At 43.8% G+C, this 15,058-nt stretch overlaps 1 protein-coding gene across 1 annotated transcript; it reads left to right on the top strand.

Moving 5' to 3' along the window:
* Positions 1-426: 426 nt before the first annotated feature.
* Positions 427-12,505, top strand: LOC129854201 (fibulin-7-like). Its single transcript, XM_055920997.1, has 8 exons — positions 427-765; positions 4,075-4,234; positions 4,761-4,931; positions 5,665-5,790; positions 10,323-10,505; positions 10,736-10,873; positions 11,321-11,456; positions 11,577-12,505. Exons 1-8 carry the CDS (start codon positions 700-702, stop codon positions 11,938-11,940), a joined length of 1,344 nt encoding a protein of 447 aa, XP_055776972.1. The 5' UTR covers positions 427-699; the 3' UTR covers positions 11,941-12,505.
* The last annotated feature ends 2,553 nt before the right edge of the window (positions 12,506-15,058 follow it).

Raw genomic sequence — 15,058 nt, forward strand, 5'->3', positions numbered from 1 at the left:
TTTTACTCTCAGGATGTCTGCCATTCAAGATAACAAAAAAACACATTGGAACACAGACTCACTGTCCATTAGGCTACTGTAATTACCTGGTAATAAGCACAAGGCTGAGTTAATTCAACAAAATGTTTGTGCTGTTCAAGTAGGTTATATGTATTCCTGTGTTACATAGTTATTTCCCTAATGAAAGATGGGTCTACATTTCCTCGTAAATCATGAGAAGATGCAACCTGTATGAGTTGTGTCTCACATTACCCTGCTTGTCACCTTCCCACAGTGCCCACTGCCCAGTGGAGCTTGCCTCAGTCCATCCAAGCTTCCTGATAAATTTGTTTTTCTCTTCAGTTTACAAATTCCACATCTGAGAGGCTTTCATGAGGGAGGAAATTTGCCATGTGCCTTCCAAAAAAAGGAAAAGAGTTTGAAAAAAACACATTCCTACGCAATGGTTATTTTGTCAAATGTGGTCAACAGGTCTTCTAGTCCCATAACCTGATTGGTTCTCGACGAGTAAACCCTACATTCCATAAAGTTTCGCTTTGGCAACTTGTCTGACATGTGAATGAATTAATAGCATTTCTCACAAATACCACTGAGGTGCTTATAAGCGCATTTTACACACTGGAAATTCACTGTACCCAGAAGATACCAACCTAGCACGCTTCGGGACTGAGTGTAAACGCAGTACAGGATTAACTGAAAATGATTTGGACGCACGCTGTCATTGTGTTCCTGTGTCTTTGTCCAATCCACACTGCGTTTGGGCAGGTGAGTGTTTCCTGAGCTTGTCAGTGTCATGAGGGCACCCTGGGCACTATTAAGAGACAAGATATGGTGTTTCTTGGATATATTTTGCACAGCTGGTTGGTCCAATCAAAAATGTAGCTGATTTAAAAGCACATATTACACTACATATCACAGAGTAAAACGTAAAATCTAAGTAAATTACTGAATTTGATATGATCATGGATTACCATTATAATCTCTATGAGTGTGTTACGATTTAATGTAGGCTATTGTGGTTTCTGACGTGTTTAGGTAGTCCATTAATGTAATAAACTCAGAAAACATTTCCAGACCAATTAACTATCACATATAGCCTCAGGTCATAGTTAAAATTCTTGCCATTATCTGTAATGACCTGAAAAGACAGTGGATAAATATCACACAGATTTACAACTGAGAAAATAGACCTGAGAGAAAGGTTGTCTGAATGCCCTTTTCGTGGACAGGCTTTAGTTCAACATCTAACACTGAGGGATGCAGCATTGATGTCTGGGTGTTGTTGAAGGTCAAAACGCATCAAGCTGAAGTGTCAATCTCTTGTCAAAGTCAGGAGCCTGCAAGTCCAGCTATAAGATCATTATCCATGCATCATGACATGGACAGACACCCATTGATAGAACTGGTGTTTGGTCCACCTCAATTCCCAGGCAAGCTGCACAAACAATTACTAAGGCCCCTTGCATGCATGTACAGACACCGAGAGGCCCATCACTATGAATAGACCCAACACCTCTGACGTGTTTCAGCACAAAACCGCTAAACCTCTCTACCTTGTCCAAGGACAAGGGTCTATATTACAGCAGGCTGGTGTGTGTGTGTGTGTGTGCGTGTGTGTGTGTGTGTGTGTGTGTGTGTGTGTGTGTGTGTGTGTGTGTGTGTGTGTGTGTGTGTGTGTGTGTGTGTGTGTGTGTGTGTGTGTGTGTGTGTGTGTGCTATGCTGTACTCTTTCTGTTGTTCAGTTAGAAATTCATGTGGAATGTCAAATTTGGACTCAATTTAATTTTTGTCCACATTTAGTTAAGATCATGACGTACTGTGTGGTAAGGAGCTGTGTGTATGAGGAGTCTGTTCAGGTCTCATTAGTGATCTTTGGCTTGTTCTTGTCATGGCACAACTCACACTGCAGAACTGAAGCCATGCAGGGATTACATAATTGAACAATGTCAGCCAGAGTATTATTAGCTACAGGACACTTTTCCTTTTATGCAAAACCTTTCTGCATCACAGAATTCACTTAGAACAATCTAGAATTCTTGGATTAGATCACCATGCTACTTTGGCCTTCATCATTGCACTGCACACCTCTCGATTCAAAGAGCAGCTCAGAACTTACTGAAGGAGGCTATATGTTACCTAGGCACACCAAGATAATGTCACAGACACATGAAATGCAAATGCATGAAATGTTTTGCAGCGGAGGCAGAAAGAGGACATTGTCGCTGGGGCACACAAACAGCAGCCTCTCTCTCTCTCCCTCCCTCCCTCCCTCCCTCCCTCCCTCCCTCCCTCCCTCCCTCCCTCCCTCCCTCCCTCCCTCCCTCCCTCTGTCCTGACTGATGTCGCTCCAGCAGCCCAGCTCCCTGCTCCAGTTTCAATCAGCCAGGTGTTTTCACAGGATGACCAAATATTTACTTTTCTTACATAACTTCTGCCAGATGAAAACACTAATTGGCTTTCTGAAAACATTCATGAGAGGACAGAGAGGAGGAGGGAGAGAGTTGAAAGAGGGAGTGAGAGTTTAGGAAAAATATACTACTAACACTCCCTGATTTTCTCAGCCAATGGGAGGAGAGGCTGTGCCTCATACACAGGTGATGTTTACCCTCTGGGTGTTTATTCCACACCATCTGACCCCAAACAGCCTCCCTACCCTTTATCAAACCCTACAGTACACCCACCCCTGCATCAAACGATGAACGCTATGAGCAAGCAACAATGTTTTATGCCTCCAAGGAGATCATTCCACTGACTGTCAGAACTTCCAGAGACTTATGGGCTAAAGAGATAGAACAGCAGAGATAGGCTGGGATATGAGAGAAGACAGACTGGGAGGGGATTTAGTGTGATGGGAATCTGTTGTGAGAATGAGTCCAGATAGGATTGGAGCCACTCTTTCTCTCATGGAGTGTGTCTTCAGTCTTTCACAGCAACCCCCTTAGACCATACAGGAGGCCTACAGGACTTCTCTCTGGCACCATCAAGTAACCCCACCATGGGCATAAGCACACAACCTCCAGAACATAAAACTACTACCACTAGAGAACAACTCACTTTGCACAAAGGCAACAGCCTACCAACACTACAGCGACCTCTGACTTCAAGTTCCCCAGCTGGTGGTAGGGGTTGTTGAGATGCCCATGAGTGCCCAGAACTCTTGGTTCACGTGTAGGGCAGACAACCAGGGGGATGATGTCGCCGCTCAATTCATTCATTCACCACATCGACTAGGCTGCCTACTGTGTACAGTGAGATTAAAAACATGACCTTCTGAGTGCTGAGGTAGTGTTGAAGCAGGTATGTCTACTCTGATGTCTCTCCTCTGGTCTCCCTAGAAACCCAGACCAGTGACCATATGCCTTTTTAGTAACTTTTAGGTACTGTACACTACATTCTTTACCTTTCAGTGCTATCTTAGGAAAACCCCTCAAATACTTTCTAAATGCAGTAACAAATCACTTCATGTGGCTCACCAGCTGCTAGTTTATCATTCATAACTCAAGCCAATGTACAGTAGCTGCTGTACTTCTCTCCTGTTATTCCAATATTAACTTGTTGGTGAGGTCATTTCTCTGTTCTGTCCAGTGATTAGGTAGCGAGGACATTTGCCAAGCTTTTGCAGTGAATGTGTTTTGTATAACTGAGTGATGTCAAATTCTAGGAAGCTAATGTAAGAGTTAGTTCTGCCTCCATCTTCTGACCAAGTCACCTGTGTCTCACGGTCCCTGACTTGAGTTTAAATTAGGCAGCCGTCTATCAACTGTAACTGCATTTCATTAGGCAATGAATGTGCTCTGTGTAGCCTATGTCAGCATAGGAAAATAAACGTGCATGTTCCTTATGTTCCTCAACCCACGTTTGTAACGTGCCCCTTCACTAAAAACCAATTAAGATCTTCCTGTATTACGGCTTTTAAAAATACAGTAACTCTGCAAATGAATTGCCTTTTTGGGGATGACTCTCTTGTCAAGTTATCCCTGTACAACACTTTTTAACTGTTCGACTGCCACTGGCTTCCCCTGTTTCTGTTGGACAAAAAACTTTTCACCTGCTTACCATGCCCTGTCCCTGTAGGACTGTCCCAGCAGGCAGGACATGCAGAGCTCCCTAAAGCAGGTCCAGAAGCTGCTGTCGACCCACGAGGCTGCATATCTTCAGAGCCTCCGCACCCTGAGGAAGAAACTCAACTTGCTACAAAACACAGCCACCAAACAGACTGGCAAAGCAAACAATGGTAAGTCTGCACACAGCCCAAACATTGGTTGAAGAAGCAACATCTAGCCTATCATTTTAGCCATAGGCTTAAATTCGATTTCTTCACGTTTTTTTAAAGTACACTGAAATGCCTAAAATGGCTTTCAGTAGGCCTGCTGCTTTTTATTTTAGAATCCAAAAAACACCAGTTGCAAGAATGTGAAGAAGTTTTGTATTACTAATGTTTTTGCTATTGTTGTCAACCTCATGAACGAGAACCAATCGTGATTCAGTAAGTTGTGTAGGCCTACACACAGCCCCAGCCGGACCGACTAGTCCTGGTAAAAATGCTAATTAGCTGTAAAAATGCTAATAGCAGTGTCATGCTGCGTTCTAAAAATGTTTACTCTGGTGGATTATTATTCCTTTGCTACTACTGGTATGTCATTTCACATTTGGTGGTTAGCGGTAGGTAGAAATGTTAAATTGAGCTCCTATGGAGCTACGGCTGGAGAGTTAAGTCTTGGCTTATGTCCCCCTACCAACCACCCCCCACCACTTTACAGATACCTGTCTAAAGCTGGACACGCCTGCCAACAGCAGGAAGTTGGGAAAGGCGCAGACCCCAGGTCACGAGGTTCACTTCCTATGTGATGTGGGTTATGAGTTGGTGGGAGCAGAGAGCAGGATGTGTCAGGAGAGCCTCACCTGGAGCGGCCAGCAGCCCACCTGCCGCAGTGAGTGACCCTACCATCTGCTACAGATCACCCTACCACTAATCCAAACCTTAACCATTAGGGAGACACACATCTGACGTGAAATCACTATCTTTTGTCAACTACCATCTACTTCTTCTCTTTCTCTGGCGTCCCCCCCCCACCCTTTTCTCTTCTCCATTCCTCTTCTCTGTTCTGTCACTCATCTCTTTATCTGCTCTACCATCTCTCTCAAGTCCTTGTCAGCATCCTCTTTGTGTCCCCCTCTCTTTTCTGTATTTATCTTTCCCCCATTTTAAACTTCATGCATATTACTAACATTTATCTAGATAAGATGGCTTGCATCCATATGCGTTTCATTATCAAATTTCCTTTTTATGTATTTTCATGGCCATCCAGAATGGGTTATTGAATCCAGTGACTGTGACACATAGTGATAGCAGCCCTCTGTCTTGACAGCTCGCTAACATTTAGATAATGCTTCAAAGACGTTCTGTGAGACTAAAAGTCAGGCCCTCCCTTTCGCTCCGGTTATGTCGAGTACTCACACGCATGCACATTCACGCTCACAAGTGTGTGCACGCACACACACACACACAGAGAGAAGGAGCTTTTCTCTTTTGGTTCATGCATCAGAGCTATAAGGTTCCACCTGTGCTTGTCAGTGAGTTAGCTAGCCAACATTTACATCAGGGCTAATATTACTTCATTCTCCTCTCTTGACTAATCCCTTACTCCTCCTGTCTTTCCTCAGACATAAATGAGTGTGCCTTGTCTCCCTGTCTGAACGGGGGGACGTGTGTGAACGAGGTGAACCAGTTCTCCTGCACGTGTACCAAAGGCTGGGCCGGAGCCACCTGCCAGAGCCCTGTGCCAACATGTAGGTAGAGATGCTTAAGCAATAAGGCCCAAAGGAGTGTGGTATATTGGCCAATATACCATGGCTAAGGGCTGTCCTTATGCACGACGTGAAGTGCCTGGACTCAGCCCTTAGCCGTGGTATATTGGCCATATACAACAAAACCCTTGAGGTGCCTTATTTATATTATAAACTGGAACCAGGACTTACAGTCCTATATATCTCTATGCTATGGCTAACTAGTAACAACAACACACAAGGGCCAGACACCGAGGGAGACCCAGGTCCACTCCCTCTCGCTGGTTCTGGCTGGCTGGGCTATCATACACACTAAGGGCTCCAGGCAGAGCCAGCGAATCAATATGGCCCAGTTAGGTTTTGTTTTTCTCTGTTTTGTTTCTCTCTGTCTGTTTGTTTTCATTTCTCCCCCCTGTGTACAGTACACTGCTGTAAGTGAGAACCACACACAGACTAATGGGGATTTAGATGGACTTTGACCATGACTAACACTGCTTGCACTGTGTGGGAGCCTTCTATAAGTCTATCATCCCACTCACACACAGCCCACTGATAGAGGGCTGCATGGTGCAATGGATGTGAACACTGAGGTCAGGAAATGTTGGGAAACTACAGTGTTGCATGAATGTTTAATATTTAAAAGTTTAATGTAGCCTAACTTAAGTTGCAAGTCAGTCGAGACCATCCGCCCGTCTGGTCTCCAGACAATATTTTGAGTGTCTCATCTCCGTGTCCAATACATTTGTGCTCAGTCTTGACTCAGTCTTGGATAGTAACAACTGGTAATTTCTGCTGGAGACCAGCCGAGACCAGCGCAGTAAAAAACTCTTAATTATCAGCTTCCATTCAGTCAGCACATAAAACCGCTTTGCCAGGCCAAATATATACACTCCTTTGTTGAAACATTAATACCTGCAGTCTTTATATCTAGTATAGACATGTTTGCGCAGTGGCGAACCTATTGGACCTAGGCCTTCAGTGTGTGACAGGTTCGTGATGCTGAAAGGACAGCAACCGTCATACCAGCGGACTCATTTAGGACTGCACTTTTTTTTTAAACAAAGGGCCACTGGCGTAGTGGAGGCTATATGCAGGTATACACCGTAAACCCACTTTGTTATGGGCATTGTGTATACTCACTTCTTAATCCCCAGTGATGCATATCAAAGTAGTGTAGTGGAGATATATGACTTATCAATTACGTATAACAATAAAGAAACCATGCATAAAGTAGCCTACACAATCGCAAAGTACGTGACATACAGCTCTGGAAAAAATTGAGATCACTGCAAAATTATCAGTTTCTCTGGTTTACCTATTTATAGGTATGTGTTTGGGTAAAATTATCATTTTTTATATATATATATAAACTACTGTCAACATTTCTCCCAAATTCCAAATAAAAATATTCTAATTTAGAGCATTTATTTTAAGAAAATGACAACCGGTCAAAATAACAAAAAAGATGCAGTGTTGTCAGACCTGGAGTAATGCAAAGAAATGAAGTTCATATTCATTTTTAAACAACACAATACTAATGTTTTAACTTAGACAGAGTTCAGAAATCAATATTTGGTGGAATAACCCTGATTTTCAATCACCCAAACACATACCTATAAATAGTAAAACCAGAGAAACTGATAATTTTGCAGTGGTCTCTTAATTTCTTCCAGAGCTGTATATTCACATGCGCCGCACACACAGCCTAGTTTCAATGGAATGTCATCTGCAGGCAGCAAGAGCGCACAGCTCTCAACTGTTTTTTTGGCATAGAGCAGCTCACAGAAAAATGACATTGGTAGCCTGTAGGGTAGGTTGGAAATACTTTTCAATGTATGATATCTACCAGTAAATGCTAACTATGGCAAGAATGGGTATGCAAATAAGGTATTGACAAGGGTTTGATCCAAAGTCAGTAGGCTATTGTGATGAGCGATTCAGTCATCATATCTTGTTTGCATCAGTGGCGTAGGCATTGGTGGGCCTGGGTGGACACAGGCCTACCCACTGGGAAGCCAGGCCCACCCAATCAGATTGAGCAAAAACAGAAAAAGAATACATGATTATGACAAAAATATATATTATTTATATTGTCAGACCTCCAAAAGGGTCTCCTGATGTGCTTTAAACATTGTTGTGGACTTAGAACGTCACATTTTTGTTGTTTTTCTATTTAAAAAAAGGTGTGATTTAGAGAATGCAAATCTAAAAAACATAGAAGAACATAAGATTTTTCCTTCGCTTGGCAGGCCATTTGAGATTTATTTTGCAAAATGTGAGTATACCTACTTCTCCAGGCACAACTACACCACGGCATAGGGCCGATGGAAAGACAGCAGTCACACACAGCATGATGTTAAAGAATAAGCAATCCAATCACTCTGACATAGTAAGCCAGTGGGTTCCAATCATAAGAATACTAAAACACAACCATTAGGCTAAGCATTTCTTAATCGAAATGTACAACTATTAATTTCCATTGCAAAAAATATTTAACATTTAGCACACAAAGTAACCGGTGACCTAAAGTTTAAATGCAACAATGTTTCACACATAAGTTATTTTCAAAGAGATGGCTAACAACAGCAAGGGAGCTGAAATAAAATAAACAGTTCCACTCAAAAGATGAGGATAAATTTGGACTTATTCAAGAAGTTATTCTTGAAAAGGGAGAAGCTAACAAATTAGTAACATCCTCTTCTATAACACCTGCTGCAGCCGCTACAAACTAGCCTACAACAAAAGATAGCTAGCTACACCATAGGAAAACTACTGCTTGCTATTGCGCAGTGACCTGTCAGCCTTTCAGAAAGCAGATGTTTCCATATTTTTTTTGTAAAAAACAGTCCACCAATTACAAGTCAAAATGTGATTGGTTGATTCCACTGTCACTCCAAAATGTTGCCCTGATTCAGTTGAATGGCAGATGCCTTCTATGTATCTATTTTATATTTCACCTTTATTTAACCAGGTAGGCTAGTTGAGAACAAGTTCTCATTTACAACTGCGACCTGGCCAAGATAAAGCAAAGCAGTTCGACACATACAACAACACGGAGTTACACATGGAATAAACAAACATAAAGTCAATAATACAGTGGAAGAAATTATATATACATTGTGTTTAAATGAGGTAAGATAAGTGAGGTAAGGCAATAAATAGGCCATGGTGGCGAAGTAATTACAATATATCAATTAAACACTGGAGTGATAGATGTGCAGAAGATGAATGTGCAAGTAGAGATACTGGGGTGCAAAGGAGCAAGATAAATACAGTATGGGGATGGGCTATTTACAGATGGGCTATGTACAGGTGCAGTGATCTGTGAGCTGCTCTGACAGCTGGTGCTTAAAGCTAGTGAGGGAGATATGAGTCTCCAGCTTCAGTGATTTTTGCAGTTTGTTCCAGTCATTGGCAGCAGAGAACTGGAAGGAAAGGCGGCCAAAGGAGGAATTGGCTTTGGGGGTGACCAATGAAATATACCTGCTGGAGCGCGTGCTATGGGTGGGTGCTGCTATGGTGACCAGTGAGCTGAGATAAGGCGGTGCTTTACCTAGCAAAGACTTGTAGATGACCTGGAGCCAGTGGGTTTGGCGACGAGTATGAAGCGAGGGACAGCCAACGAGAGCGTACAGGTTGCAGTGGTGGGTAGTATATGGGGCTTTGGTGACAAAACGGATGGCACTGTGATAGACTGCATCCAATTTGTTGAGTAGAGTGTTGGAGGCTATCTAGCTTCTGATGGCCTAGCCAATGGCTGACTTAGCTAGCTAGATTTATCTCCCCAAAGACCAGCAAAGAAAAATCCTGATTGGATCTTTTTTTCTCTCCAGTGTTAACTGTTTCCTTTCCAACAAAAACTGAAGTGATTAAATAAGAACTTAATTGAAAATAATAATATAATTAATTATAGTTATTTTATAAATCCTTAGCCCTTCTCTGAAGGTGTAGAAGGCCCTCCTTATTCCACACTGTGTTTGGGTTATTCACAAATTGTAGAGTGGCTCTATTATCCCTCCGCCTGCCTTTTTTTCACCATTCTGAATGTATAAAGAATCCATATGTTCTTCTGAAATATAAACACAGAAATACTGGACATTTTGAACTGCTATTATGGTGGCAATTTGACATAATTACAATCATGGTCTTGAATTGGACTCCCATTTTTCTAGTCTTGGTCTTGACTCGGTCTCGTACCCATTGTCCCCCTCTGGTCTCGGTCTTGACTCAGACGAGATTTGCTCCGGTCTTGGTCATGAATCGGTCTCGCTTTTGGTGGTCTCAAACACAACACTGTTCCAAACACTGTGGTTACCCTGGGAACAAATAGTTAATTTGTAACTCTTTGTTCACATGGTAACCATAGTGTTTTATAAAGAAATAAGCTGCACTGTACTGATTTGAAGATGGAGATGTTTAGATGGCCATGCCCTCAGACTGCAGTCAGAAACCTCCATATCAATGAGAATCATCCTTAGTATCACTCTTCTCCTCATTCCTCTCTTTCTTTTTCTCCCTCTTTCTTTTTTCTCCAGTCTTTGTCACCATGACGAACACCTCGTCTGCCACCTCCTCTGCGGCTGCTGCCATCTCTCCCCCGGCTGTGACTGTTGGTCCGTTTGTCCGTCCGTCTCGCTGTACGCAGGTCCAGGGCACCACCCACTGCACCTGTGACCCCGGATACACCATCTCGGGGCGTGACAGCACCACGTGCACAGGTACACCACAATCAGCTACCATTGCTATGGTAACATAAAAAGACACACAGTCTGACCACATAATGTTATATACTGTAACTGACATCAATGGCAATTGATATGTGTGTGTGTGTGTGTGTGTGTGTGTGTGTGTGTGTGTGTGTGTGTGTGTGTGTGTGTGTGTGTGTGTGTGTGTGTGTGTGTGTGTGTGTGTGTGTGTGTGTGTGTGTGTGTGTGTGTGTGTGTTTCAGACATTGATGAGTGTGAGTTGTTCCACATGGGTCAGGCTGGCCGGCTGTGTTTACATGCCTGTGTTAACACCCCTGGAGGCTACCGCTGTACCTGTCCTGCTGGATACAATGTCACCCGCGACGGACGCAACTGCAAAGGTGAAAGGAGACCACCCACACACACACACACTGTAGCAAAGTCTCAAATGCTGAACACACACGCACGCACACACACACACACACACACACACACTCACACACACCATCAAATCATCTGGCTCAAAACATGCCAGTTATGCCAGATGAATACTAAACATTTGAATAGTCTACCACAAAGAGAAAGAAGATAACTTGGCTGAAGGATAATGAATGTTTCCTATTATTTCCTATCCGTTGTATCTGTAATTCCATGCAATTCTGTTATCCACTGGCTGAATAATTAAACAAACCATACATCTGGTCTGAATAAATGTTTGTTTTTGTAGGCAATTACAATAAATCAGTTATTTCTCTGTCTCGCTCTCTCTATTTTCTCTCTGTCTTTTTTTATCTGTCCCTCCCTAACTTTTACACACATTATTCTCCCTCTCTCTCCCTGGCCTGTAGACATAGATGAGTGTTCCACCAGACTGAATAACTGCACCCGGGAGCAGATGTGTATAAACACCTACGGAGGGTTCCAGTGTGTACGTGTGGACTGCCCCCGCATACGAAACGCCACCTACAGCAAAACCTCACCCCTGTGAGTACCTTCTCTTATAGTTAATCAAGAAAAGATTTGATAACATGTAACTCTTTATCACTCTCTTGCAATAATACACCTCTCAATGCCTATATCATTTTCTCTTTCCCTGTTCCCCAGGCGTTGTGAGCGTAACCCCTGCTCTGTGGACAACAAGGTGTGCTCTCAGGCCCCTAACTCCATCTCCCACCACTACCTGTCTGTTGTATCCAACCTGTCGGCACCACGCACCATGTTCCGTGTGTCAGCCCTCCGCCTCATGGGCGACACGTTGCGTTTCTCCCTGCTGGGCCGCGGGCAGGCCAGACGCCACTTTACAGTGCAGCGGTCGGACCGCCAGACAGGCCAGCTGGTGCTGGGGAGCCCGGTGCAAGGACCTGCTACACTGGAGGCAGAGGTGGAGATGACCGAGCTGGAGAAAGGGGTCCAGCTGGGGCGGTACATCACCAAGATCACCATGTTCATCTCCCAGTACGAGTTCTAGAGAGGGAGAGAGGAAAGTAGGGATGTAGAGGGAGGAATGAGCGCTGGGGGGCTGGGAGAAGTGAGGCACTAAGTCCTAAGGAACAAAGAAGGACTAAAATGGGAGGAAGTTTAGTCGAGACATACAGGTATGGCAGGAACGGATGCATTTGGTAGAGTTGTATCAATTATAATGACAGAAAGGGAATGGTTCAGGTAAGGTTTAGGGGGTGAGAAATTAGGGATGGGGACACAGGGTCAGAGACATGAAAATGAGAAAATGGCCACTTTTGGTGAATATTGAATGTTTCCTCACTGAAGCTGAGAGAGTGAGAGAGAGCTGGGCATGTAAATACAAGCAGAAGTCCTTAACTGGTTTCATTGTTTTACATCCAACATATGACAAAGTAACAATCAATATCTGTAAGATGAGAAGACATGAAGCTACACATTGACAATCCTATATTTCCTGGTCTTGTGTTAAACTTGTTTTGATATATTTATTTTGAAGGTGTTGTAAACCCCTGTTTGTGATCTGCTTTTTATTTATCTGAGAAAGCACTATTAAACATGTAATCCAAACAATACTGTATGATTTCTAGGGTTTAATTATTTACTTTTCATATACACTTATGTCTCTGCACAGGACTGTATAAGGGGCTTGCCTTGAACTGTGACCTGTAGATGATCTGTCCATCATAGAGGCTGAAACAGGAGTATGATGTACAGTACTAGTAGTGCAGGTCTGGGGAAGACATCAGGCATGGCAGTACAGAGCTACACTGTCCAGCAGACAGACAGCCAAAGTCACTCTGCTCAAAGAGCTCCTAGATCCTTACAGTATATGCATGAGCTAAACCAGCAAGCACAGTGTATATTGTTACTTAATGAGATATGACAAATTGAAATGCTCTTTTCCACCTTTTTAGCACTGGGTGTTTGGGTGCTTAGGTGTGTGTGTGTGTGTGTGTGTGTGTGTGTGTGTGTGTGTGTGTGTGTGTGTGTGTGTGTGTGTGTGTGTGTGTGTGTGTGTGTGTGTGTGTGTGTGTGTGTGTGTGTGTGTGTGAGAGAGAGAGAGGAGATGTACTGTAGATTTGGCTGGTGTTGTTGTGGCGTGGGTTGTAGAGGATGCTGATGAAATGTTTCACCCCTGTGTCAGGCTGCCCACAAACCTTCCCCACTCTCTGCACTCTATCATCTGGACGGACGTGAAAACCCTGGTTAACACCACACCACACATAGGGCCAATGCCACGGACACACACAAACAAGATCCATGTGAGTAGTGGTGTGAGAACGCATACACACAAATTCTTACACAATAAATGACCAGAAGTGTATAAGATATCCCACATCACAGCTCCCTCAACATAGAGCACCCTGTAATGACCACAGCACAGTGAGTGTACTTTATATAGGCACTGATGTAAGTGTAGAGTGTGAGGGGTTAACCAGTCCAATGCAGCCACGCAGAGCTAGGCAGTGTGTATCAAGGCACAAGGCGAGACCCAGATGCAGACACAGGAGGCAGATTGTTGGAGTCTTATAATGTGTTTAATCCAAAAGGGGGTAGGCAAGAGAATGGTCGTATATAGGGAAAAGGTCAAAACCAGTTCGGAGTCCAATAGCTACCGAAGGGCACGCAGATTCAAGGTCAGGACAGGCAGGATGATCAGGCAGGTGGGAAATAGTCCAGAGTCAGGCAGTGGTCAAAACCGGGAAGACAAGCAAAAAGAGAATAGAAAAGGAGTACCGTGAAAAACACACTGGTTGACTTGACTAAACATACAAGACAAACTGGCACAGAGAGACAGGAAACACAAGGATAAATACACTGGGGGAAATAAGCGACACCTGGAGGGGGTGGAGACAATCACAGGGACAGGTTAAACAGATCAGGGCGTGACAGTGTGCCTCAGACAAACAGGCACTGACACACTAAACCCAGCCCCACCTCGGAGTCACCATGTTGGGCTGAGAGAGACGAGGAGGGACTCCCCTGACCTGGCTGAGACCCACTAGGGGACCACAGGGGGGATGAGGATCCCAAAATGAGATTGCACACAGAGGGACAGGGGGAAATGATAAAGAGAGATAGAGGAAGAGAGAATGATGGCTGAATAGAGTGGTATCAATAGCAGGCAATTCACAGCGGTCAGTCAGTCATCGGCTAAGGGCTGCTGTGAATTAAGAGACTCTATTTCTGCTCTGAAAGAGACCCCTCACTGTTCTTCACTCTGTCTGTATCTCTCCCCCTTTCTGTCTTGATGAAAGGAAGGGACAGAAAGAGAAAGGAAGTAAGGAGATGTATAGTTGAATGGCAGCCTGTCCCAATGTTGTCTGTCCCCGGGGGAGGAACAAAGCTGATGTGGTGATTAGTCCGTCCCTATATCCTCTCTGACCCCCTCCACACCTCTCCTCTCCTCACCCCCTCCTAACCCTCCTGTCTCTGCCCACCCAGGACTACCTGTATCTCACACACACCCTCCTCCTGTCCTGAATACAAACCCTACACCTTGACCCCACTCCTCTCCTCTTTTCAATCTGTCTCAGACCCCACACATACACATTAAAGATCCAATGCAACTGTTTTTTTTATATCAATATCAAATATTTTCTGGGTAACACATAAGTACCTTACTGTAATAGATTTCCATTAAAATGGGCAAAAATTCTAAACTATTTCTCAAGCAAGAATTTAATTGGTCTATTAACCAATTTACTGCACGGGGATGTCACCATGGAAAGCCAAAACTCCCACCCATACAAACCTGCTAATTATACGGTCCTGTGTGGGAGATTGTATTTTAATTCAGCAACTATCAGGAGATAACACTGATACATTTGTTCACACTTTTACAGTGTTAGTTTCATCAGCTGCACTGGGCCTTTAAAACACAAGCATATACAAACATGCATGAGCACCCAGGCGCACACACACACACACACACACACACACACACACACACACACACACACACACACACACACACACACACACACACACACACACCCTGGGTCTGAGTTGAAAACAGAGTTGGAAACAGTAGCGAGCGTTCCAGTACTCTTTATCCATTAGTAACCTTAGACCACCATTCCATTCCAACAACATCAAAGAGATCCAAGCTCTCTTCCTCTGTA

The sequence above is a fragment of the Salvelinus fontinalis genome, chromosome 4 (genome assembly GCF_029448725.1).
Source record: "Salvelinus fontinalis isolate EN_2023a chromosome 4, ASM2944872v1, whole genome shotgun sequence".
Classification (NCBI taxonomy): domain Eukaryota; kingdom Metazoa; phylum Chordata; class Actinopteri; order Salmoniformes; family Salmonidae; genus Salvelinus; species Salvelinus fontinalis.